This window comes from Chiloscyllium plagiosum, unplaced genomic scaffold (genome assembly GCF_037043375.1).
Source record: "Chiloscyllium plagiosum isolate Xiang-an unplaced genomic scaffold, Cpla_swu_hap1 HiC_scaffold_12, whole genome shotgun sequence".
Classification (NCBI taxonomy): domain Eukaryota; kingdom Metazoa; phylum Chordata; class Chondrichthyes; order Orectolobiformes; family Hemiscylliidae; genus Chiloscyllium; species Chiloscyllium plagiosum.
The window spans coordinates 46,022,489-46,045,874 of NW_028270150.1; the positions used below are offsets into that span (position 1 = coordinate 46,022,489).

General features: G+C 39.3%; 1 protein-coding gene across 1 annotated transcript in view; it reads right to left on the reverse strand.

The window, feature by feature from the left end:
• Positions 1 to 1,152: 1,152 nt before the first annotated feature.
• Positions 1,153 to 23,386, reverse strand: part of tmem39a (transmembrane protein 39A) — a 75,784-nt gene continuing 53,550 nt past the window's right edge. The window contains exons 3-9 of the mRNA XM_087992762.1: positions 16,057 to 16,279; positions 12,620 to 12,703; positions 11,748 to 11,902; positions 8,439 to 8,766; positions 5,373 to 5,560; positions 3,883 to 4,003; positions 1,153 to 1,927 (exon numbers count right to left, since the gene is read on the reverse strand). Of these exons, the coding sequence (XP_087848888.1) occupies positions 1,694 to 1,927; positions 3,883 to 4,003; positions 5,373 to 5,560; positions 8,439 to 8,766; positions 11,748 to 11,902; positions 12,620 to 12,703; positions 16,057 to 16,279 (1,333 nt within the window). The 3' untranslated portion in view covers positions 1,153 to 1,693. The remainder of the gene's footprint in view (positions 1,928 to 3,882; positions 4,004 to 5,372; positions 5,561 to 8,438; positions 8,767 to 11,747; positions 11,903 to 12,619; positions 12,704 to 16,056; positions 16,280 to 23,386) is intronic.

The window sequence follows — 23,386 nt, forward strand, 5'->3', positions numbered from 1 at the left end:
CACCACCACCTGCAGATTACCCTGCATGCTATAAACAAGTCTCACTTAGAATTACAATTGCATTCCATCAGTTTCACTGGAATTCGCTGGAATTGCACTGGTATGCACCTGCACTCCATGGATTGCAGCAGCTCACAGTGACGGATCGTCACCTCTTCAAGGGCACAAGGAATTTAGGAAAGATACCTATCAAATATGGAGGGCAATTTCCATACCAAAAGCAGTATAAAGATTTCAAATTAGTTTTTCAAACCACAATACTATTTGCATTGTTGAAAGACATATTCATGATATCCAAAAAAGTGTGCAACCAATTTAGGAAAACTGACAATTGTGTGACAAACAGAGTGTTATATCAAGGAAGGCCATTCAGTCCATGGTGTCTGCACTGCCTCATTAAATGAGGGTCATTATCTAGTGTCAATCTCCTGCTTTTGTCCCCCCAATACTCTTGCACGTTAGTTTTATTGAAATAATCAATGTTGCCTTAAATACCTCAATCGAAGCTACCTCCACCAATTTCCAGGTGGTGCATTCCATACAACAATGACATGCCGAGTGAAAAAGATTTTCCACAATTCACCCTTGCAAAAAGAACAAGGGACTGTAGATTTAAAGTAATCTGCAGACGATGCAAGTGGAAACAGTTTCTCCCTAATACTCTGTCCATGATTTGAAAACCTCCATCAGATCTCCACCACTTAGCTTTTTTTCTTTCCAAAGAGAACTGTTCAATCTTGGATCCATTCTTCTGAATCACTTCTTTCCTTTATTTTACATAACATTGCGGAAATGATCTTTTCGTTTTGAAACAGATTGTAATTTGCAATGCACAAAATAGTCTTAGTGGAAGAAACACAGCTTCTTTACCAGGTCACTACCATAATCACCAAACCACATCATTGTAACATCAAAGCACATGAACAAGTACTCTGTATTATAGACTTCAATATGGTTTGTGTTAAAGCCATGTCTGTAATAAACAGGGCATATAGCATCTCTCTCTCTCTCTGCTAATCAGTTACTCACCTTCAGTTACCAAATCAAGAATGGTGGTTTCCGATAAATTTAAATAATGCAAGCATGCTTGTCCACACTGATATTGAAACACAAAGTTCAGCAAAGTAAATCCAAAGAATAACAGATTTAAAAGCAAATTAGGAATTTTTTTTATTGAAGTTTTCCTTTGAAGAGGTGAGATCATGTAAACAATGTCATAATTGAAGAATGGGCTTTATTCACAGACAGCATCTTGTAAACCCCATTTATTAAAAGAAGTTCACACATTTGAACAATTATCAATAAATGTGACCACTTAGTAGGAATACATCAGTTCCATTCATCTAATTGTTTAGACATAAATAGCCTAAAAACCTCTTCATTCAAGGTGACAACAGAAAGCAAAGAAAACTAAACCTTTCATATCATCCTTTATTCCTCTGATCAATACTACACGTGTTGATTATTGCGATTATAAATGGCACTTGTCATATGGAGCAAAGCGCACACTTAGCTTGTGAAGTTGCTAAGTAGATGAAAAATACAACTTGCTTATGCAAAGAACAATAGCTCTTCAAAATATCCAAGTATACAAAATATAAAATATCTTAAATATTTAAACACTGCATGAAAAATAGAAACCGTATCAAAATAATTTCTTTAAATCCTTTCCCCTTTCCCTCTTTGCTTTAGACTAGTGAGATTTAAGTCCAATGGTACCCAGAGGATAAGCATATGCTTTACCCAGCACAATCCGGTCCCTTAGAAGTTTAAATAAGACATAGTAGTTACAAAACAGTATCAGAGCCAAGGAAAGTATATGGTTCCATTTTTCTGACCGAAGCAGAGAATACAGTTGATACAGCACTACACTGCCTTCTATGAGGATGAGGAGATTCAGTATCCGTAATGGCTTATGGAACAAAAACTGCAAAAGATTATATGGAAAATAATTAATTCAACCAGCTGCAGTACATTGATTTAATACAGGCATCAGAATAAGATATAATGAAGAATCAGAAAAATCTAAAGATAACTAATGCTTATGTCAATTTGTAAGCATGCAATAATGCAATTCACTTAACCAAAATTCAACTAATTTGAGGGATGCGAGTGTCACTTGCAAGGGAAGCATTTATTGCACAAACTTAAATTACTGTTAACTGATCTATTTGGCAGGCCATTTAGAGAAATGGGTCTGGACCTGGACCTGGACAGACTAGATCAGGCAATTATGAAGAGATTGGTTAGACTGGGATTATTTTTCTTGGAGAAGAGCAGACTGGGCAGGGGGGACATATTTGAGATGTATGACATTAGGAGGATAGATAGGGTAGACAGGAAGGAATTTAACCCCTTTGTGGAGAGATCAATGACCAGAAGACATAGATTTATGGTAAGGGGTAGTAGGTTTAGAGAGGACGACAGGAAAAACTTTTTCTGTCTCAAGGATGTTGGGATTGTGGAACTGTCTGTAAGGATGGTAGGGGCAGAAATCCTCATTGCTATTAAATAGTAGTTAGATATACACTTGCAATGCCAACAAGAGTGTGGGCCAATTGCTGGAAAATGGGATTAAAATAGATTGGTGGTTTTTGACTGGCACAGATTCAATGCATTGAAAGGCATTTCTCTCATGCTATAGACCTCTAAGACTATGACTCTATAATGATTTCCTTTCCTAAAAGCACATTTGAGAACCCAGATAGAAAAGTCCAGTATATCGGTTTTATTCCAGACTTAGTTAACTGGATTTAAATTCCAAAGGTGCTATGCTGGGATCTTTGTGGATCATTAGTGGTGACTTCGGAATTAGTTCATTAACATGCACCATAACTATACTCTGACAATGGGGGTTAATTTGAAATAAAAAACAAGATGTAAACATTTAGTCACTTTCAGCACAGGTTACCATTTACGCATCTCTTGTTGCCACAAAAGGGGTGGCAGTGGTGTACCTTCATGAAACACCACTTTCCTGGTGGTGAAAATTGAACAATGACAAGGGACAAGTTAGGTGCGATGGAACATTCTCTACTTCCCTCAATAAATATAGCTCCAAATCAAGACACCAGAACAACCAAGCAGCAAGTCACACAGTCTTCTCTTGCAACACCTCCCGAACCAATATTTACCACTTTGATCAAGGGCAGCAAATGCATGGGAACATCAAGATTGAAAATGTGTTGCTGGAAAAGCGCAGCAGGTCAGGCAGCATCCAAGGAACAGGAGAATTGACGTTTCGGGCATAAGCCCTTCTTCAGGAATGGGAACATTATCAGGATGCACAGCATCTTGAAAAGAAATCACCATCCCTTCTACCATCACAATTTCAAAGCCGTAGAACACATTGCCTAACAGCACTATGAAAAGTTTCTTTATTACAATGACTGCAGGACCTTAAAAGTTTGCATCACCACCATCTTCACAATGGCAATGAAGACTAGCTTCGCCTTTGATACCCATAATCAATGAACGATTTAAAACAAATTACTTTTGCATTATTCATCTTAGCAACGAAGTGATTGATTTATTCAACAAAATAGTATTTAAATGAAGTATCCCAGTAAGATACAATATTAAGCTTCATTTACAGAAGTTTACAGTGAATGACAGTAAGGAAATGAAGATGTGCCTCAGTTTGTAGTAAAATGTAATATTGTAATAGGAAATAGTTCTTTCACTCTGAAAAAGGGAACAAAAAAAGGGGGGTGAATTAAGATCTTCATGAACGGATTTCAAAAGTACTTAAATTGCAAATTAATGTATGTGTTCTGCGAACATTTGTTCTCACTTCAGTGTAGAACATTTTGATTCTTAAAAATATCTATTCCTCAACCTTTTTAAAAAAAAAAGGATTTCAAAACAGCAAGAACTACTTACATAAAATCTGGCATGTGATACATCAGAAGGCACTGCTACATTATAAGGTCCTATAGCTTTATAAAGGCATCGATTGTGTCGTACCAACACACCTTGTGGCCAAATTGTGGTTTCAGACCATCTGAGAATAAAATTAAAAACATTTAACATAACAATGTAACATATTGCCCTGGGAGTTTCCACTTGGGAGCAATCAATGATCTGGGTGCACATTGTGTTGGGTTTGGCAAATGCTTTTTCCTTTTAACTTTCTGTACTCTTCGGTGCATTTTGGCAACTGTAAAACCTAAGAACCAGCACAATTGAGTAGCATTTCAAACTTTTAAAAACAGGCTTTAAAAAGTATTCCTTCACATTCTTGAAAGATCATAATTTGCTGCAGTTTGATTACTGCAGCTGAGAATTGTACAGAGCTGTTTATTAATTATGAGCATAAATTTAACCGTTTTAGTAAAAACAAGTCAAAAACTTTGAAAATAGGTGTTCTTGTATCTAAAAAAGACATTGTAAAATCTTTAAAAGCCTCTCACAGCCTCCACACAAGTACAAATCGAAACTCACTGTAGCATTTAATTGGAACTGGTAAATGGCCAGTTGTGGCTGCAGGACAATTCTAATGTAAAGTATTATGAAAATTTGATCTGTACCGAGCAAAATTGCACTTGGAATTCAGCTACATTTTGTATTGGTTTGGCCAATTTCAGGCAAATTGCACTGTTACCCACCCAGCCTTCCAACTTCCCACAGACTCCTTATTTTCCTTCCACAACATCCCATCCACTTATTTTCTGATTCAAATGAAAAAGCCATTAATTTATACCACTTATTAGAAAAGTTAACTTTCTTTCTTCATGTTATCAAACCTGAGTGTTTACTGAATTTTCAGGTTCTCTCTCAGATTTCCAGCTAATTATTCCCAAGGTCCTTTAGATAAGTCGAAATTAGAAATGTTATTTAGCTGACCAAACTAGTTAAGATTAAAAAGCAACCTTACTCTGTTACCTGCCAAATATAAAATAAAATTAAATCTGACTCCGGAAATATCCACTACACTCTGGAGAATCAATTAGCAAGTTAGTCAAGGTTAGTAGGTAATCAAAACATTTTTATGATTAACTTACAAGACACAGTAGGAAGCATGCAGCTTCCTGCTCAAATTGAAGTACATTGGATGCTGCCATACATTTTACATTTTAACATAAAGGCTAATGTAAGCAGATAGGTTAGTATATCCATCATAAACATATCTTTGACTATGACTATGTATGTGTTCCTTAAATATAAATGTTTACATAGTTGTCAGATGGTCCTACTCAAACTCACCTGAAAAGGCTCGACTTGCCAAGTTTATTTTAAAGTAGCCAGACATTGGCTTTACTATTTAGTTTTAGATCCTAGTCTATAATTAAGGCATTTTCTGACCAGTTCATGTTTTCATTTAGTAAATGATACTTTAGATAGTTAAGTGAAACTAAATGAAAATAACTTACATGTGTTGTGGCGTGTTACTGTATGAACCATGTTCCATTTTTTGCCATTTCCCCAGATGAGCAGCTGATTTATGGAGTAGATCACAATATCTGGGTGGCAACAGCTGGCTCATCAGCATTACAAAGGCATTAACCCAAACCATTATGAGATGCTCACAAGACCACCGCATGTCATAGTACTGTGTACTCTGTAGGGGAGAGGTTTTAAACATTAGTTATTCAAAAATAACTCTGAACAGCAAGGAAGGAAATAAAAGCATGAGCAAGCCATTTGACCCCTTGAGACTGCTCCATCATTTAACTAGATTGCAGCTGATATTCTCCATCAACACATTTTCCTGTACTATTTCCATTTTTTTTTTTTAAATTAGCTATCACCAATTCCTGTCTTGAATATATTCTATAGTGGAGGTTCTGTAACCCTCTGGGTTGGAGAATTTCGAAGAATTCTGTGAATTAAGAAACTTCTGCTCCCATCAACCCTAAATGACCTAAACCTTACTTGAAGGCGGTGTTCCCCGGTTCTTGACTCCTGCAACTACCTTATCAAGCCCTTTAAGAGTCTTATAGGTTTCAATGAGATCACCTCTCATTCTAAGTACACAGGCCTTGCCTGAATCTTCCATAGTTGTACTCTCCCTTTGGCAAGTATATCATTTCAGAGGTGAGGACATCAAAACTATACACAATACTCTTGATGCAATCTCTGTACAATTGCAGCATGCATTTTTATTCCTGTAAATCAGATCCTCTCCATCCACTCAATTCACAACTCTGAAGAAATTCTTATCTCAAACTTATGACAGACCCCTTATTCTGAAACTATTTTTAGTTTTAGACTCCCTAGTCAGTGGAATCATCTACCTATTTACACAGTCAAGCCAATTTTGTGCAGTCCAATGAGGTCATTCCTCTCGTCTACTCAATCTCACCTGATGAACACACGACCTATACCAGGAAGCAGTATGGTAAATGTTTATTGCACTCCCTCTCAGTTAGCATAACTTTCCTTCTGTAAGGAGGCCAAAATATACCCCACACTCAACTAGCCTTCTTCAATCACTGGCAAACCCAACATAAAAAGTGCAATGTAGTGAAAAATTCATCTTGGCCCGTGGAACCAAATTGTAAACCAGTTTTTCTTTGTGCCAACCAGATTACTAGCTTCAGGAAGAGATTATTGTGAGAAAATAGAAATTTAAAAAAAAATCCCACTTGTATTCTCCTGAATCAATGCACTAACTTATGGAAGTGCATTCTATACATTGAGCCATGCAGCTAAGTACCATAACATTTGTTGCTCCCTTGTTGTACAGAACGTTTCACAAAGAATTTTACAGGCACTTATAATTAAAAACTTGAACTAATCTATGGCTTCTTGCTTAAAGGACAGAAGAACTCAGACACCCACACCACTTTAGGTTCCAGAAAGCAAGGTATTGTTTTGTAACAATATTTCTATTTTGCCACCACTAAACTAGCACAGACAGGACATCCTACATGAATTATTTTCAAGATTTCTTGTTCTTTACTTTTGTTTGTTTTTGTTTTATAAAAAGAAAATATCCGAAGTAAAATTATTTAATAAAATTTGGTAATTTATTCCAAAATGAAATAACCAGGGTAATGGCATGAATACAGAATTCCTGACTAGCAGAACTTAAAGTGTATGTTTAGCTACAATCCAAGTGGCTTGCGAGACATGATTACAAAAGCAAACTTTTTGTTCGAATGACAGTTACAGCTCTGCTTGCCATCCACAGAGTTTTTTTTCTACTCTAACATGCCATTTACACTGATTCAGAGATGCTTCACACAGACAGTAAGGTAGGTTTTTTGTATAGAGTTAGCATAACACTCTCCCTGAAGCAGAAATACATAGGTTTATGTCCCATTCTATAATCCAGGCTTATATTCCAGTGTTGTCAGAAAGAATGCTACACCAGAGATTGTTTGCATCTCATCTGAAAGACTGAATCCCCATTTGCCTCCTTAGGAGGACATAAAAGATCCTATGGTATGATTTTGACAGACAGCAGGACAGTTATTCATGGCCTTGATAATATCCATCACTCAACCAAAACAGTGTGGTCATTTTCACGTTACTGTATGCAGAACCTTTTTGGTTCACTCACTGGCTGCCATGTTTCCGTACAATATGATTATACAGCTATTGGGGTACTTTTGATATGAAGAACTGGGAGAATGCCAAGGCACTGAAAAATACTAAAGAAATAAAAGGTATTTATCATCCTTTGCTTCTTGAGAGAGACCAATGATAATTATTGCCTGAGGATTACAATCAGACATTTAAAAGATAGCAAATTAGCATTTTCCAATTCCAACTTGGGTTTGGGCTAGTTAGCATAAAAATTGAAATTTTGTGACCGGATTTTAACAATTCATTTAAAAACATTAAACAAAGAAACATGCTTAAACATTACAATGGCCTATACACAGATGGGAAGGTATGTTAACTAGATGCAGATGGAAGCTTGGATTCCCATTAGAAAGAGATCTATGTTTATGCATTTTCCTTTGCAGAGTTCTTTAAAATTTTGGAAAAGTAAAATAGACAAAAGTTAACTTGGAGTAGCCTGGCAATGAAAGTGGGCCAGACACAGCTTTCTACTTCTCTATCTGACAGATGAAACCTGGCACATTATGGAACAAAGCTATGAACAGTTGCATTTGGTTAAATTCAGCATTCCTTGCTAATTGATTCACTGCATATCATATGGAACAACTGGTCTTCTCACTTCAGCATGTACAAAAACAAATTGCATGGTAGTACAGAAGTTAAACATTAAAAAGAGACAAGTCAAAGATTTTCTTCTTGTACTCATTAATAAAATTAAAAGTCAACTGTTTTGTTTCATATCCAGGTTAATGATGACTCAATCAGCACCCTCTTCTCATTCTGTATAAATTGGTGTCCCTTTTTCCCCCCAAGTCTGTTTTTTGTGTTCTAGTTCTGATCAGTGCAGGATAAAAAGCTTCAATTTCTTGTCTCCTTCCAGTTACACGTGTTTTAGAGAGAAAAAACAAACACCTAAGTAAACTCACCTTTACAAAACAAAGAGGCAAAAATGCTACATAGTAGGCACTAAACAGGGAATTGAAGAGAACCTCTTTTATCCTTTTATTAAAATCTGCTTTTAGACATTCAACCTCATTTCGAATAAGGTCTGGGGAGAGGGGGCAAGTGTGAGCAGGGATAGATGTTGGGTTATTGAACTGTTCTCTGAATGATTCTCGGAGAAGTGTGAAAAAGTCCTTTGGCCTGACCATGACTGTTTCCAGCTGGTCATTTAACAGGAAGCCACATTCAGCCGGTAATGGTTGAGTCCTATTTTCCTGGTGGAAACAACACAGTGGCACGTAAACACCAAATCTGAAAAAGAAGTGAGAAAATCACCAGTGACTGAAATTACAAATATAATGGCAATCCTGTTAAAATAGAAATTAATAAGTCCAGAGGAAATTAACAGATTTAATTTGTTCAATTAGCCCATTATACAATTATTACTATTTATGATTCAGAGCCTGTCCTATGGGCATTGTAACATCAAATACATTTGGGGCGGCACGGTGGCTCAGTGCTTAACACTGCTGCTTCACAGCACCAGGGTCCCAGATTCAATTCCAGCTCGGGCAACTGCCTATGTGGAGTTTGCATGTTCTCCCCTTGTCTGCGTGGGTTTCCTCCCACAGTCCAAAAGATGTGCAGGCAGATGAATTGGCCATGCTAAATTGTATTAGGTGCATTATTCAGAGGGAAATGGGTCTGGGTGGATTACTCTTCAGAGGGTCGGTGTGGACTGGTTGGGCCGAAGGACCTGTTTCCACACTGTAGGGAATCTAATCTAAAAAAGGTACGAACTGAACAACTTTGGCCCAGATTATTCTTTAGTTTCATAGGCCCAGATTATTCTTTTGTTTCACTTACCTAACCTATGTACTACTGAATGGCTGTTGATTTGGATTGGTGTCCAAAGAAGGTTTGCAACAAACTAAAAATCACCTGTGCTGAATCTAAAATATTAGACTATTTTGGTTATGTGTGGTCCATGAAATAAGAAAGTTTATAAATTTCAATCATTTTTCTTATTACAAAATCAGAATGAAAGCACCTTTCTGTATACCTGCCTCCTATAGCTTATCCTTCCCTTCAAAAATCTCTGTTCAACATGCTAGATTTTATTTCACTCTTGATTCTTTTACAGGATGTGAGCATCTCTGGCAAAGCCAGCATTTTCACTCCTCCCTGATAAAAAGGTGATGTACAGCATGGAAATAGACCCTTCGGTCCAACTCGTCCATGCCGACCAGATATCCCAACCCAATCTTGTCCCATTTGCCAGCATCTGGCACATATGCCACCAAACCCTTCCTATTCATAAAAGGCATCTGGATGGATGTATGATGCAATTGTACGAGCCTCCACCACTTCCTCTGGCAGCTCATTCCACACACTTATCACCCTCCACGTGAAAGGGTTGCCTCTTAGGTCTCTTCTATACCTTTCCCCTCTCACCCCAAACCTACGCTCTCTAGTTCTGGACTCGCCCACCCCAGGGGAAAGACCTTGTCTATTTACCCTATCCATGCCGCTCATGATTTTATAAACCTCCATAAGGTCACCCCTCAGCCGCTCCAGGGAAAACAGTCCCAAGTATTCATCCTCTCCCTATAGCTCAAATCCTCCAACCCTGGCAAAATCCTTGCAAATCTTTTCTGAACCCTTTCAAGTTTCACAACATCTTTCTGATAGAAAGGAGACCAGATTGCATGCAATATTCCAAAGTGACCTAACCAATGTCCTGTACAGCCACAACATGAACATGAAATCTTTTTGAATCACTTAAGTCCATCTGATGCAGGTATGTTATTGTTGTTAGGAAAGGTGTTCCAAAGTTTTGCCCGATGACAGTGAAAGAACAGCAATTTTGTTTCCTATTTACAGGCTCTGGCAATCACTGGCTAGGTCAGCATTTATTGCCCAGAGCACAGTTAAAACTGAGAATGCTAGTGGATCTGGAGTCCCATGTGATTCAGACCAGATAAGGATGATAGATTTCCTTCCCATAGTGAACCAGATGGGTTTATACAAAAATTCAGAATGGTGATATGGGTTCTGCCTTTATTCCAGATTTTTAATGGAATTCAAATTTCAACCTCTGCTATGTGGAATTCAAACACATATCCCCACAACATTAACCCAGGGTTCTAGATCTGCAGTGACATTACCACTACACCACTATCTCCCCTAGTTCATAATGTGTGGGGCTTGGAGGGGAACCTGGAGGTGGTGATGCTCCTATGCATCTGCCCTTGTCCTTCTGGATGATAATGAGCTTGGGTTTCAAAAGTGTCAAAGCAGTTACTCATTTCAGTTTTGGCAGTCAAGCAGGCCTTAGCTACTTAATCTTTGTTTTCTTTCAAAGAGTCACAAGCAAAACACAAATTCACCAGCTTTCTAAACACAAAGTCTGGTATTACTGTCAAAGTTCTGCCCAAAGCAATTGACTTGAACAATTCCACAGAAAAGTTACAAATCCAATTTGATTTTAATCATAGAACCATACAGTATAGAAGAGGGGAGGTCACTCAGTTCATCACAATTTTGTCAGCTCTTCGGTCAATCTATTCAATTTGTCCTATTCTCTTGTATTTTCCTCAAATGCCTACAAAGGTTCCCTGTTCAACTACATACTTAAATATTTGAGACATACCATTTAACCTGCTTCTAATACTATTTCAGTGTGTACCCAGTCCATAACTCACTACATAAAAAGTCTCATTGCAACAAGCCCCGAAAAGATTATTCTTATATTATTAATCAATTGTATCTTCTTGTGAGACAGTGGTTTTTACCATGGCAGTGAACTCTTAAATGTTGCCAATCATCATGTTATTTTTGACCCAGACAGTGAAAACACTTTCTCCCCACTTTGTCTGAATTTAGATAATCTCTTCAGTGTACTGAGGTTCTTACATCCTTAAAGAGAGTTAATCTTTTGGCACAACATTTCAGCTGAGGCTTTACCAGAGGTTTATATTTATTTCACTGAACTCTAGACCTATATTAAAAATAAAATCAGATCCTTGGCTTCCTTAAGAAAAAAACCCAGCTATGCTGCATCATCACATCATGACATAAGCACCATCCCCTGAGGATCTGTATCTAACACAAGAATGGATTTCAGAGGATCATGATTAGGTGAAGCACTCATTATAATTTTTATACATTGTTTTTAGAAAACAGTTAAAGTTTCAAAAACTGAAATTTTAATGAACCATTTAGAAGAATTGATAAACAAAAAACATTTTTTCCTAATAGCCAGCAGTAAAAATTACATACAGAATACTTACGGGTATCCAAGGAAAAGGAGATTTAGTACAGAATGATTCCGAATAAGATTGACAAGTGTCCAGCACAGTACCCAGCCACACAACGTTAGCAGTACCAAACGGGCCACTATCAACAAAGTGTACCACACTATAGAGGTTGTACTTGTTTGAGACGCCTGCAAGAAAGAATGATATTAACTGGCTAGATTTAAAATTTTAATCATGTCTAGATCAAGTAATTAAATAAAATTTTACACCAATTAACAGGGAATCAATGTAATCAGTTCTACAAACAAAGTCTGCAGATGGATACCATTGGAATGCCTGCACGAGTACCATTTCTTTGGAGTCAGGCCAGGATAAAACAACAAGTTTATGATAATGAATATTATCAGCAACATTTTTACCTCAAAAAAAAAACCCAACAAACCGAAATGGTAGAGTAGAAGTAGGCACCGCAATGAGATGCAGGTATCTTTTGTGAAAAAAAGCGATTCCGATATATTGAAATATCATAGGAAATATAATAGGAATATAATAGGAAACTCTAACCAATTTTTGCAATTTCAAAACTGCACTAAGCTCACTGAAGCCTGGAAAATTAAAACAGTGAATGCACCAGGTTATTGATGATACTTTACATTGTACAAATAATCTAGTTGTAACACTCACATATGCTCTTATGAAAATCAAGTAATAAACTATGAAGATTTCCAAACTGAAATGGAAAAAAATAACACTATGTCACTAGTTTGCAATTTTTATTTTTTGAAAAGAATCACATTATAGGTTGACACTAGCTTCTACTCAGCCAGGCATGCACATAGTTCTTGCCACAAGATAGTCAGAAGACTGTTTTGAAGATGACAAATATGTCCACATACTAAACTCACCTCTGAAACAAGGGTCCAAACCAGTCGTCGGGCCAACATTATAGTAATAAATGCTGCCAAATGATAGTCAATCAGATGAAAGCTCTTTAAAGAAAGAAAAGTTAATATTTAAGCAAAATGATCACTCATTGTTACACAAAAAGCATTTGCACAGATTGGGTTATTAAGGCAGAAATGCAATTTCAACGTCAGACATCAAGCTACAAAAACAACAATATTCTGTTTAAGTCAAGAAAGTCCCAAGAGGACACAGACATTTTAGGGATGTTCTCAGGGCATTCTTGAACTGATCCTACATCCCCACTGATTCATAGGAGCCTCTAGGCTGCAAGAACTCAAAATAGAAAAGCAACTTGTAGAGGGCACTGAGCAAGATACTTTTATCAAGAGTATGCGGAGGTCAAGATCCGAGAGATAGTGGACCTCCCAAAGTAACTGTCTGCTGCTTCAAACATCACTTGGTAGCATCTGCAACACACACATTGAACTTGTTAGCCATATTATGCTGATCGGAAGTGGAATAAGTCGTTCACGACCCCGCCTACCTAAGGATTATTAGCCTCATCAGTCTTTGTACTGATTGTAGACCAGTCAGAAGTCCTCACAAACATTTTATGAAATGCAATCTATGAATCAAAGCAAGTCAACAAGTAGGATAGTCAGATTGGATATTTATTCAAGCTACAGAACTGCATGAATATTAAGTTCAATGCAATAAAATACTTTGCATCTAAACTCCTGAGAATAGAGCCATCAGTTAAATTAATTGACAAAACAATATAGGATTAAAATGAATGCCTTGTATATGAACTTCAGCACGGAGAGAACATGGAAGTTTGTAAGCAGAGAACTTTTTGCAGTTTCAGAATGTGAATGATTAATAGTATTACTTATTTTCAACCAGGGTGTAGTGATCATCCCAGAGATCAGAGTGAGACGTAAGCAGCTGAAATTCCCTCAAATTTGAAATAAAAGAACTTCAGCTTTCGAGATTCCAAGATTCTAGAATAGGCATGAGGGGATGAAGAATGGGGGGAGATCAAAATGAGGTATAGAACAATGAGGGGACATCAAATTGATGTATTCAAGATAATAAAAGGTGTGGATAAAATAGACATGGAGTGGATGCTTCCTCTTGTGGGGCATTCTGGGACAAGAGGTCATTGTATTAAATTTGCTACCCCTTATTCTAAGACAGAGTTGAAGAGAAACTACTTCTCCCAAAGGATTTGAATCCTTGGAATTCACTATCCCAAAGTGCAGTGGATGTTGGGACAGGGAGTAAATTTAAAGGAGGCGTTAGACATATTTTTAGTTTCTAATGGGTTGAAGGGAGATGGAGAAAAGACAGGAAAACAGGGGTGAGGAGCATATCAGCCATGACTGAATACCATAATCCTGCTCATATATCTTATGAAATTTTATGCACACATTGCTGAAACTCACTAAAATCAAACACTCAATTGTAAAACTGATCAAAAATAATCTGTAGACTGTAGCATCTATTCAAAATGAAAGTTACTTCAAAACAAAGGAAAGAAAAATCCCCATCCAGCTAAGTTACAAATCCCTACTCTAGATTTAGATCGTCAAACCATTGCTTGCAGCATTGAATGTTCTGTATATCCTCACTAGTATCTCAAGACACACATGGTTTAAAACAGGTGACCCAAAATTTGTCTTTTTTTTTAAAAAATCATTCACAGGATGAGGGCACCACTGATTAGGCTAGCATTTATTGCGTACCTCTAATTGCCCAGAGGGATGATAGTCTTTTTAAGAACTAGGTTTCTTCAGTGAATGATTTCTTGCAAAAGCACCTTGTTCCCACTAACTTATCATGTGACCAAATTGTATGGAGTAAACAATAAACAGGAAAGAGTCCAAATGAAGTTAGTTACAGGATGGGTAAATAAAGGGTCTTGTTGAGTTTGGATTCAAAGAGGTTTGCTGCTGGAAACACTGCTTTCATGCACAGTTCAATTGGTATGCTGGATAGGGAGTAAAAGGATAGAGAAAATCTGATAATTGAATAACTAACAGAGTTTACCTTTTGGAATTGCTTGGCTGAGAAAGGCAAGATTTTAAAACAAATAAATACAGTAACATGGCGTGTTTGAGTCAAGGTGACAATACTAGCAATGCCTGTGTTGAGCTGGGAGTCTACATTCATGGGATAATTATAGCAAACCTGGAAGGATAACTTTACAAGTAGTGAGTGGAAACCCTTGAAATCTCAATCCTAACAGGAATCTTTGAAGCAGTACCAAACTAATTGGTTAACCTAACAATTTCTGATAACTATCTGACTTGAGCTTATTGTGGATGTAAGTCAAATGGGCAGAGAAGGAAAGTGGAATTAAGAAGTTTGGTTAAAGTATGTGTTCCTTGCATTTTTAATACCTTTCACTAAAACAAAAAGTGATCACTTAAGGCAAAATATAGCTCTAAGTAAATCATTCCTTCTTCATTTCCTGAAGAAGGGTTTATGCCCAAAACGTCGATTCTCCTGCTCTTTGATGCTGCCTGACCTGCTGTGCTTTTCCAGCAACACATTTTTAAGCTCTGATCTCCAGCATCTGCAGTCCTCACTTTCTCCAAATTTTTAATCAGTAAAGGAATTAAGAATCGCAAGGAAAAGGCAGGAAAGTAATTTTGAGGATTATCAGATAAGCCATGATTTCATTGAATGGCAAAGATAACTTGGGCTGAATGACCTACTTCTGCTTCTTAGATTTAGATTACATTACAGTTGGAAACAGGCCCTTCGGCCCAACAAGTCCACACCGACCCGCCAAAGCGCAACCCACCCATACCCCTACATTTACCCCTTACCTAACACTACGGGCAATTTAGCATGACCAATTCACCTGACCTGCACATCTTTGGACGATGGGAGGAAAGCGGAGCACCCAGAGGAAACCCACGCAGACACGGGGAGAACGTGCAAACTCCACACAGTCAGTCCCCAAGGCAGGAAATGAACCCGGGTCTCAGGCGCTGTGAGGCAGCAGTGCTAACCACTGTGCCACCGTGCCGCCCCATATGGTAATTCTCTTATAACGTCATACTTCTATTCCCATGTGATCTCACTTTATAAGAAAGTCGTGCAAGACCAGCACCATTTAAACTAATGAGGCTGGAATCCATGTTATAGCCAATAAAGTAAGGAAAGTTAATGTTCTATAAATATCCGTCTTAATTCAGTCTAAATTCAGCAATTGTGTTAAAGCCAATTCAAGTTGTAGAAACATGTGCTTTAGGAGAACCACCTGTAATTATAGTGATAAACGCATTATTCAATTTGAACAGACACACTGGACTTTATTTCATTGCTTAGTTGAACTCAAACATTGTATTGTGCACGATGAACTCCAATGGACAGATAGTTACAAAGGTCTCATTACTTGGACTTCATAGCAAAAACAAAAACTCACCAGTGAGGTAGAAGCTGCAGGGTGATTGTATGGAAACCACCAGACTGTTTTATAGATGTTAATGTACTGGACAAGGAGGGCCATTAGCAAGTAAATGAAAAAAAGAAGCTCAAAGACAAGGCATCCATCTGTTGGAAGGTCAGGAATACGGCAGTGGCGAACAGGTTCTGGGGTTATCAGGGCAGTGATGGGAGGGGCTGACAGACCAATGGCACTGCCATTCCTGAAAAGGGAAAAGAAAACTCACTGTAACACAAGTGAAGATTTTAAACAATATAATTTAAAGTAGCTCCACTGATTTGTTAAAATGCATGAAAAAAAAAAGTGCCTTCAAAATTTAATTTGCTAAAGGGACAAATCTCAGAAATATCCCCCAAGGATTCAGGATTTTTCATAATTTTTAAGTGGATGCATTACAATTAAATCACATGCTCATTAAATGTGAATTCCCCATGGTCACTTCAGTTTATCGTAAATTGACGACCTTAACTAGTTTTAATAGTCAAAACATATTTATTATCTTTGCAGAATAGCTAAACCATAAATTAGAAAGCTTAACTCCTCAGAGCCAACGCATTTGATTCATGAGCATGATCAAATACTAGGCATCCAAACTATAGTACAAATAGGTTTTGTATCATCTTGACACACAAAAGAGAAGTGGAAGAAGCCCCCCCCCCCCCCTATTTTAAGAGTGATATCTGCAGCAATCACACCTGCTGATTTAAAAAGGTCTTTCTCAAGCACACTTTCTCAAGCACTAAGCACACTGGGATAAAAATCTACAGGTGATTAAAAATAAATTACAAATGGAAAACATGAATCAATCTTTTGCATTAATAACCTGGAAATTATTAATGATAAGTGATTTGGTGGCCAAATAGTGCAGTTTAAATTTTTGCAACTAGATGGAACTAGTGCACTTTATAATTGCTAGAGAAATATGACCTCCCCAAGCAGTTTTTGTTTACATGGAATACATAGGCATGTACCATGGAGCCCAAGGTCAATGACGTGCAAAAGCTCAAAATCATGTTCCCACATTTTTACTTCAAGTAATTTGCTGACCCGAACAGAACATGTGTTTTGGTGATGATATTGATACCAATAAAGCAACAGCACTTTCCAAGCCTTCCAATTTGAAAGAATTCAAATAAAAAAAAAAGAGCAAAACTAAAAACTGATTTAAGTTGTGCAGAGTTTCAAAAGGAAGACAGAAGTAGTTTGGAATAGGATTATTCTGAAAAGCAGCAGCTAGTAATAAGACTATGATTAATTAAGTACTCACAAATAAAAAGGCAGGTAAATTCTGAAAACTAGGGAGGAGAACTATAAGAGCTTGTTGCAACAAAACAAAATGATATGGGAATGTTCGAGCTCAAGGAATCTGTATAAGAAAATTCTGTATAAGAAAATTCTATTAAGCCAGAAACCTGCACTTATCACAGGAAATGGGATCCAGGGTTACAGAATGTATTTTCATGGAATGTGGCAGGTTATTACATATTTAATGTATGAATGGTTGTTCAGAATCAACACACCACTATTTGGAAATTGATCACCATCTAAAGAAAGATAATAACTCAATCGAATGATGTGTAATTGTATGGTGAGGACTTTCTAGATGACCCTGAGCCATAGAAACAAGTGTCACTCAGTCCTGACCTTCGAGCTTGGTTCGCAGAGCTCAGAAGGAAACTGTTTAAAGGTGAGGGGAGAGAGACCGCTCTTGACATCAAGGACTGCATTCGACCAATTGTGGCATCAAGCAGCCCTAGCAAAACTGGAAATCAATGGATATCTGCTGGTTGGAGTAATACTTGGCATATAGGAAAATGTTCATGGCTGTTAGAGGTCAGTCAACTCAGCTCCAGGATGTCCTGCAGGAGTCCCTCAGGATTGTGTCCTAGGCCCAAACATCTTCAACTGCTTCAATGATCTTTCTGCCATCATAAGGTCAGAAGTGGAGATGTTTTCTGATGACAGCACAATGTTCAGCACCATTTGTGACTCCTCAGATACTGAAGCAGCTCAAATGCAACAAGATCTGGACAATATCCAGACTTGGGCTGACAAATGGCAAGTAACATTTGTGACATAGGAATGTCAGGCCATGATCATCTCCAATAAGAGACAATTTAACCAACCTGTAACATTTAATGGTGTTACCATCACTGAATTCCCGATTAATCATCATCCTGGGAGTTTCAGTTGACCAGAAACCGAACTGGAGTCACTACAAACACACAGGCTACAAGAGCAAGTCAAAGGCTAGGAATACTGCGGTAACTCACCTCTTGACTCCCCATCTACAAGAGACAAGTCAGCAGAGTGATGCAAAGCTTGCCTGGATGGGTACAGCTCAAGAAGCTTGACACTATCTAGGACAAAGCAACTGCTTGACTGGCAACACATCCACAAGCATCCACTCCCTCCACCAATGCTCAGTACACACTGCTATTACTATTATTACCTATAAAGACGCAGTACAAAAATTCACCAAAGATCCTCAGACAGCACTGTTCAAATCCACAACCACTTCCATCTAGAAGGGAAAGGGCAGCACATACTTGGAAACACGACCACCTGGATTCCCCTACAAGCCACTTACTATCCTGACTTGGAAATATATCATCTGTCACTGGGTCAAAACCCTAGAATTCACTCCCTTAATGGCATTTTGGGTCAACCCACAGCAGGTGGACTGTTTAGGAAGGCAACTCACTAACATTTTCAAGGACAACTAAAGGTGGGAAATAAATACTGGCCAGCCAGTGACATCTACATCCATCAGATGAATAAAAGGTTGCCTTGTTGAGCACTATAGTGCACTATGGCATGGCCTCACTGACTTGAGCCTGCTGCAAGCCTTCTTGCAGTTTCTTCCTGTGTAGCAAGATTGTGGAGATCTGAAGCAGTGTCCCCTGTCCACACCTACCAGGTCCCAAACCATGAGCTGTCTGAAAGCATTACTGCCCCACCCCCCACAAACATATGGCAGCCAGAATGGCAAGGCCCTCACAACTAGGAGAATGTCACAGGACAGCCACCAAAGTCCATTCAGATCAGAGTGACCATCTCCCTCCATGACCAGCTCAGATAAGTCCAACATCTTCTCTACTTTACCCCACTGGCCTCAAGCCATGATCTGCCAAAAGGAACTCTGTGGCTCTGACTGCCTTCATAGGAAGAGGTAGAGAATTGCTAATGATTCAGGGACAAGCACCAAGCTAGCCAGCAGCAAGTGAGGGAGGCCAAGGTCCCTCAACCAACCAAGGAGGAGAGACAGACTGAGCACTGGCCTGGAGGAGACTGTAGAGGTAGAGGCAGTGACAGCCAGCAAGGGGCATTGTAGCTCTTTAAAGACACTCCAAAAAAATGGCCACAATGCTATCAGGAACAAGTGAGGGCTCCAGCTGGCAGTTCTGCAACACAATGAGAAAAAGGGCTGCCATAAAAGATCCTGGAAAAGCGCAGCAGGTCAGGCAGCATCCAAGGAGCAGGAGAATCGACGTTTTGGGCATAAGCCCTTCTTCAGGAATGAGGAAAGTGTGCCAAGCAGGCTAAGATAAAAGGTAGGGAGGAGGGACTTTGGGAATGCGATAGGTTAAGGTGAGGGTGATAGGCTGGAGACGGTGCGGTCGGGAAGAAGATTGCAGGTCAAGAAGGTGGTGCTGAGTCAGAGGATTGGGACTGAGATAAGTTGGGGCTGGTGGGGGGGGGGGGGGGGGGGGGGGGGGGGGGGGAGGAATGAGAAAGCTGGAGAAATCTGCATTCATCCCTTGTGGTTGGAGGGTTCCTCGGCAGAAGTTGAGGCACTCAGGAAAGATTACAAGGATGTTGCCAGGTTTGGAGGATTTGAGCTATAGGGAAGAGGCTGAATAGGCTGGGGCTAATTTTCCCTGCAGCATCAGCAGCTTAGGGGTAACCTTATAGAAGTTTATGAAATCATGACAGGCATAGATAGGGTGAATAGCCAAGGTCTTTTTCCCCCAGGAGTGGGGAGTCCAAAGCTAGGAGGCATAGGTTTAAGGTGAGAGGGGAAAGATTTAATAGGGTCCTAAAGGGGCAACCCTTTCGCATGGAGGGTGGTGCATATATGGAATAAGCTGCCAGAGGAATTGGTAGAGGCTTGCACAATTACAACATTTAAAAGGCATCTGGATGGCTACATAAAAAGAGAAAGGGTTTGGAAGGATATGGGCCAAATGCTGATAAATGGAACAAGATTAATTTAGGATAGCTGGTTGGCATGGACAAGTTGGGAGTGAAAGTCTGTTTCACCTCTATGACACTGCTTGGGAAGTCTAAGGAGAGTCTAAAATTTAGAACCAGACGTTTCAGGTTAGAAATGCCTTTACATGCAAAGTATGATAGAATTTTTGAAACTTTTTTAAACTGCAACCGATACTAGATCGGTTGTAAATTGTAAATTTGAGATTAATCAGGTTTTGACAGTCTGAATTGAATGGCAAAACAGATTAAGGCAGCTGGAAGACCCTCTCTTTCTGGTCTTCCTAATCATAATTGAACAAGCATAAAGCACAGTATCACTGTGGTACTGCTGAACTCAAACGTCCTCAGTAGAAGTAGAATTCACAGGAGTCATGGACAAGAGTTTAGAATTCTCAGTATTTAAAGAGGAAAGTTACAGTTTATAATTTAATATTTTTAGATTCTTTCAAACCAAAAAGTACAAAATTTTCCCAAGTGAAAGCCATCCAAAAGAAAATCAAGTTTTCAGAATCATTTGATACAACATAAAGCTTTCTGTCGTCAACAATTATCTAATCTCAGCCTGAGCAACAGGACAGGAACTCAATGTTCCAAGGCCTTCTTGGAAAATATATGAAAAAAAGAAAGGGAAATGTGTCTTCAATTCCCACTCATCTACGGGGGACAAGGGAGCAAATAAACCAAACATACAAAGTTTCTTGACAGGCTTGTTTGAAAGTATTACTTTTATTTTTCTCAATGGAAAATATGTACAAGACAATGCAATTACAGAGTATCTAACTGTATCCAACTTGCATTTGTACAATCCTTGAAAACATGAACATAAACTCTCAAAATTACAACAAATCAGTCATTCCTTAATCCTGGGCATCTAACTTTACGCAAGATCTGTACATTGTATAGGTTTTTAAATCTAATTTTCTAGTACTCGACATAGCTGCATTTTCTTGGAGATAATTAGTTCATATCTGAACTATATATGCAAAAAAAAGTCAACCAAACACAAATGTTCACTGACTACAGACAACATGGATGGTGGTCTCTGACCTACTTCAAATTTTTATAAACTTACCTCTATGCAATTATTTATATTTTGACATAATGAACAGTCCTAGATATTGAAAATCTCTTTAGGTGCAGTCTATCTGAGCTGATAGATAACATTTGTTAATTATGTCTACTTGACTTGCCTTTATCATCTCGAAACAAATTGTCCAGACATCCATCCCAGTTCAAGTACAACAGAAAAACTGGAGGACATTATTCTGTATGAGGAATGTTTCTAATCTGTAAATTTAGTTCCAATAACCCACCTCAAAAACATTTCAAATGGTCTAGCAGTCAGTCTGTTGCAGAGTTAATAGCAATCACAGCATGGGAAAAGCATGGTGTCTTGATTTTAACTCCTAAATGGCACAATGGTCAGATGTTTGGTGTGAACTTTCCCAAAGTTGTTCTATAATCGACCAATTGAAATTTGTTTATTATTTTTAAATAAATCAAAGGATCATTCCTCAACAGTTTAGAGACACAAAGAAATACAAATCTCAGACACGACCTGTTCCCATATTTGACAATATGTTTAAATATGAAATTATGTAAAACCAATGACTGTAGATGCTGGAAACCAAAGTCTAGATTAGAGTGGTGCTGGAAAAGCACAGCAGTTCAGGCAGCATCCGAGGAGCAATAAAATTGACGTTTCGGGCAAAAGCCCTTCATCAGGAATACAGGCACCCGTCTCTCACTCTTCTCTCCACCCTTCAGGCTCTCTGCCTGTATTCCTGATGAAGGGCTTTTGCCCAAAACGTCGATTTTACTGCTCTTCGGATGCTGCCTGAACTGCTGTGCTTTTCCAGCACCACTCAACTCCAACCTCTCACCCTCGGAACGTGCAGCCCTCCACTCTCTCCATTCCAACCCCAACCTCACTATCAAACCGGCAGACAAGGGAGGCGCGGTAGTAGTTTGGCGCACCGACTTTTACACCGCTGAGGCTAAACGCCAGCTTGCGGACACCTCCTCCTACTGCCCCCTGACCATGGCCCCACCTCCCACCACCAAACCATCATCTCCCAGACCATCTATAACCTCATCACCTCGGGTGATCTCCCATCCACCGCCTCCTACCTCATTATCCCACAACCCCGCACCGCCCGTTTCTACCTCCTGCCCAAAATCCACAAACCTGACTGCCCCGGCCGACCCATTGTCTCAGCCTGCTCCTGCCCCACAGAACTCATCTCTGCATACCTCGACACGGTCCTGTCCCCCTTAGTCCAAGAACACCCCACCTATGTTCGGGACACCACCCACGCCCTCCACTTCCTCCATGATTTGCGCTTCCCCGGTCCCCAACGCCTTATCTTCACCATGGACATCCAGTCCCTGTACACCTCCATCCCCCATCACGAAGGACTCAAAGCCCTCCGCTTCTTCCTTTCCCGCCGTGCCAACCAGTACCCTTCCACTGACACCCTCCTTCGACTGACTGAACTGGTCCTCACCCTGAACAACTTCTCTTTCCAATCCCCCCACTTCCTCCAAACCAAAGGAGTAGCCATGGGCACCCGCATGGGCCCCAGCTATGCCTGCCCCTTTGTAGGATATGTGGAACAGTCCATCTTCCGCAGCTACACTGGCACCATCCTCTACCTTTTCCTCTGCTACATCGATGACTGTATCAGCGCTGCCTCGTGCTCCCACGAGGAGATTGAACAGTTCATCCACTTTACCAACACCTTCCACCCCGACCTCAAATTCACCTGGACCGTCTCAGACTCCTCCCTCCCTTTCCTAGACCTTTCCATTTCTATGAGGTAAAAACAATGACTGCAGATGCTGGAAACCAGATTCTGGATCAGTGGTGCTGGAAGAGCACAGCAATTCAGGCAGCATCCGAGGACAGGCAAAATCGACGTTTCGGGTCCATTTCTATCTCAGGCGACTGAATCAACACTGACATTTACTATAAACCGAGCGACTCCCACAGCTACCTAGACTACATCTCCTCCCACCCTGCCCCCTGTAAAAACGCCATCCCATATTCCCAATTCATTCATCTCCGCCGCATCTGCTCCCAGGAGGACCAGTT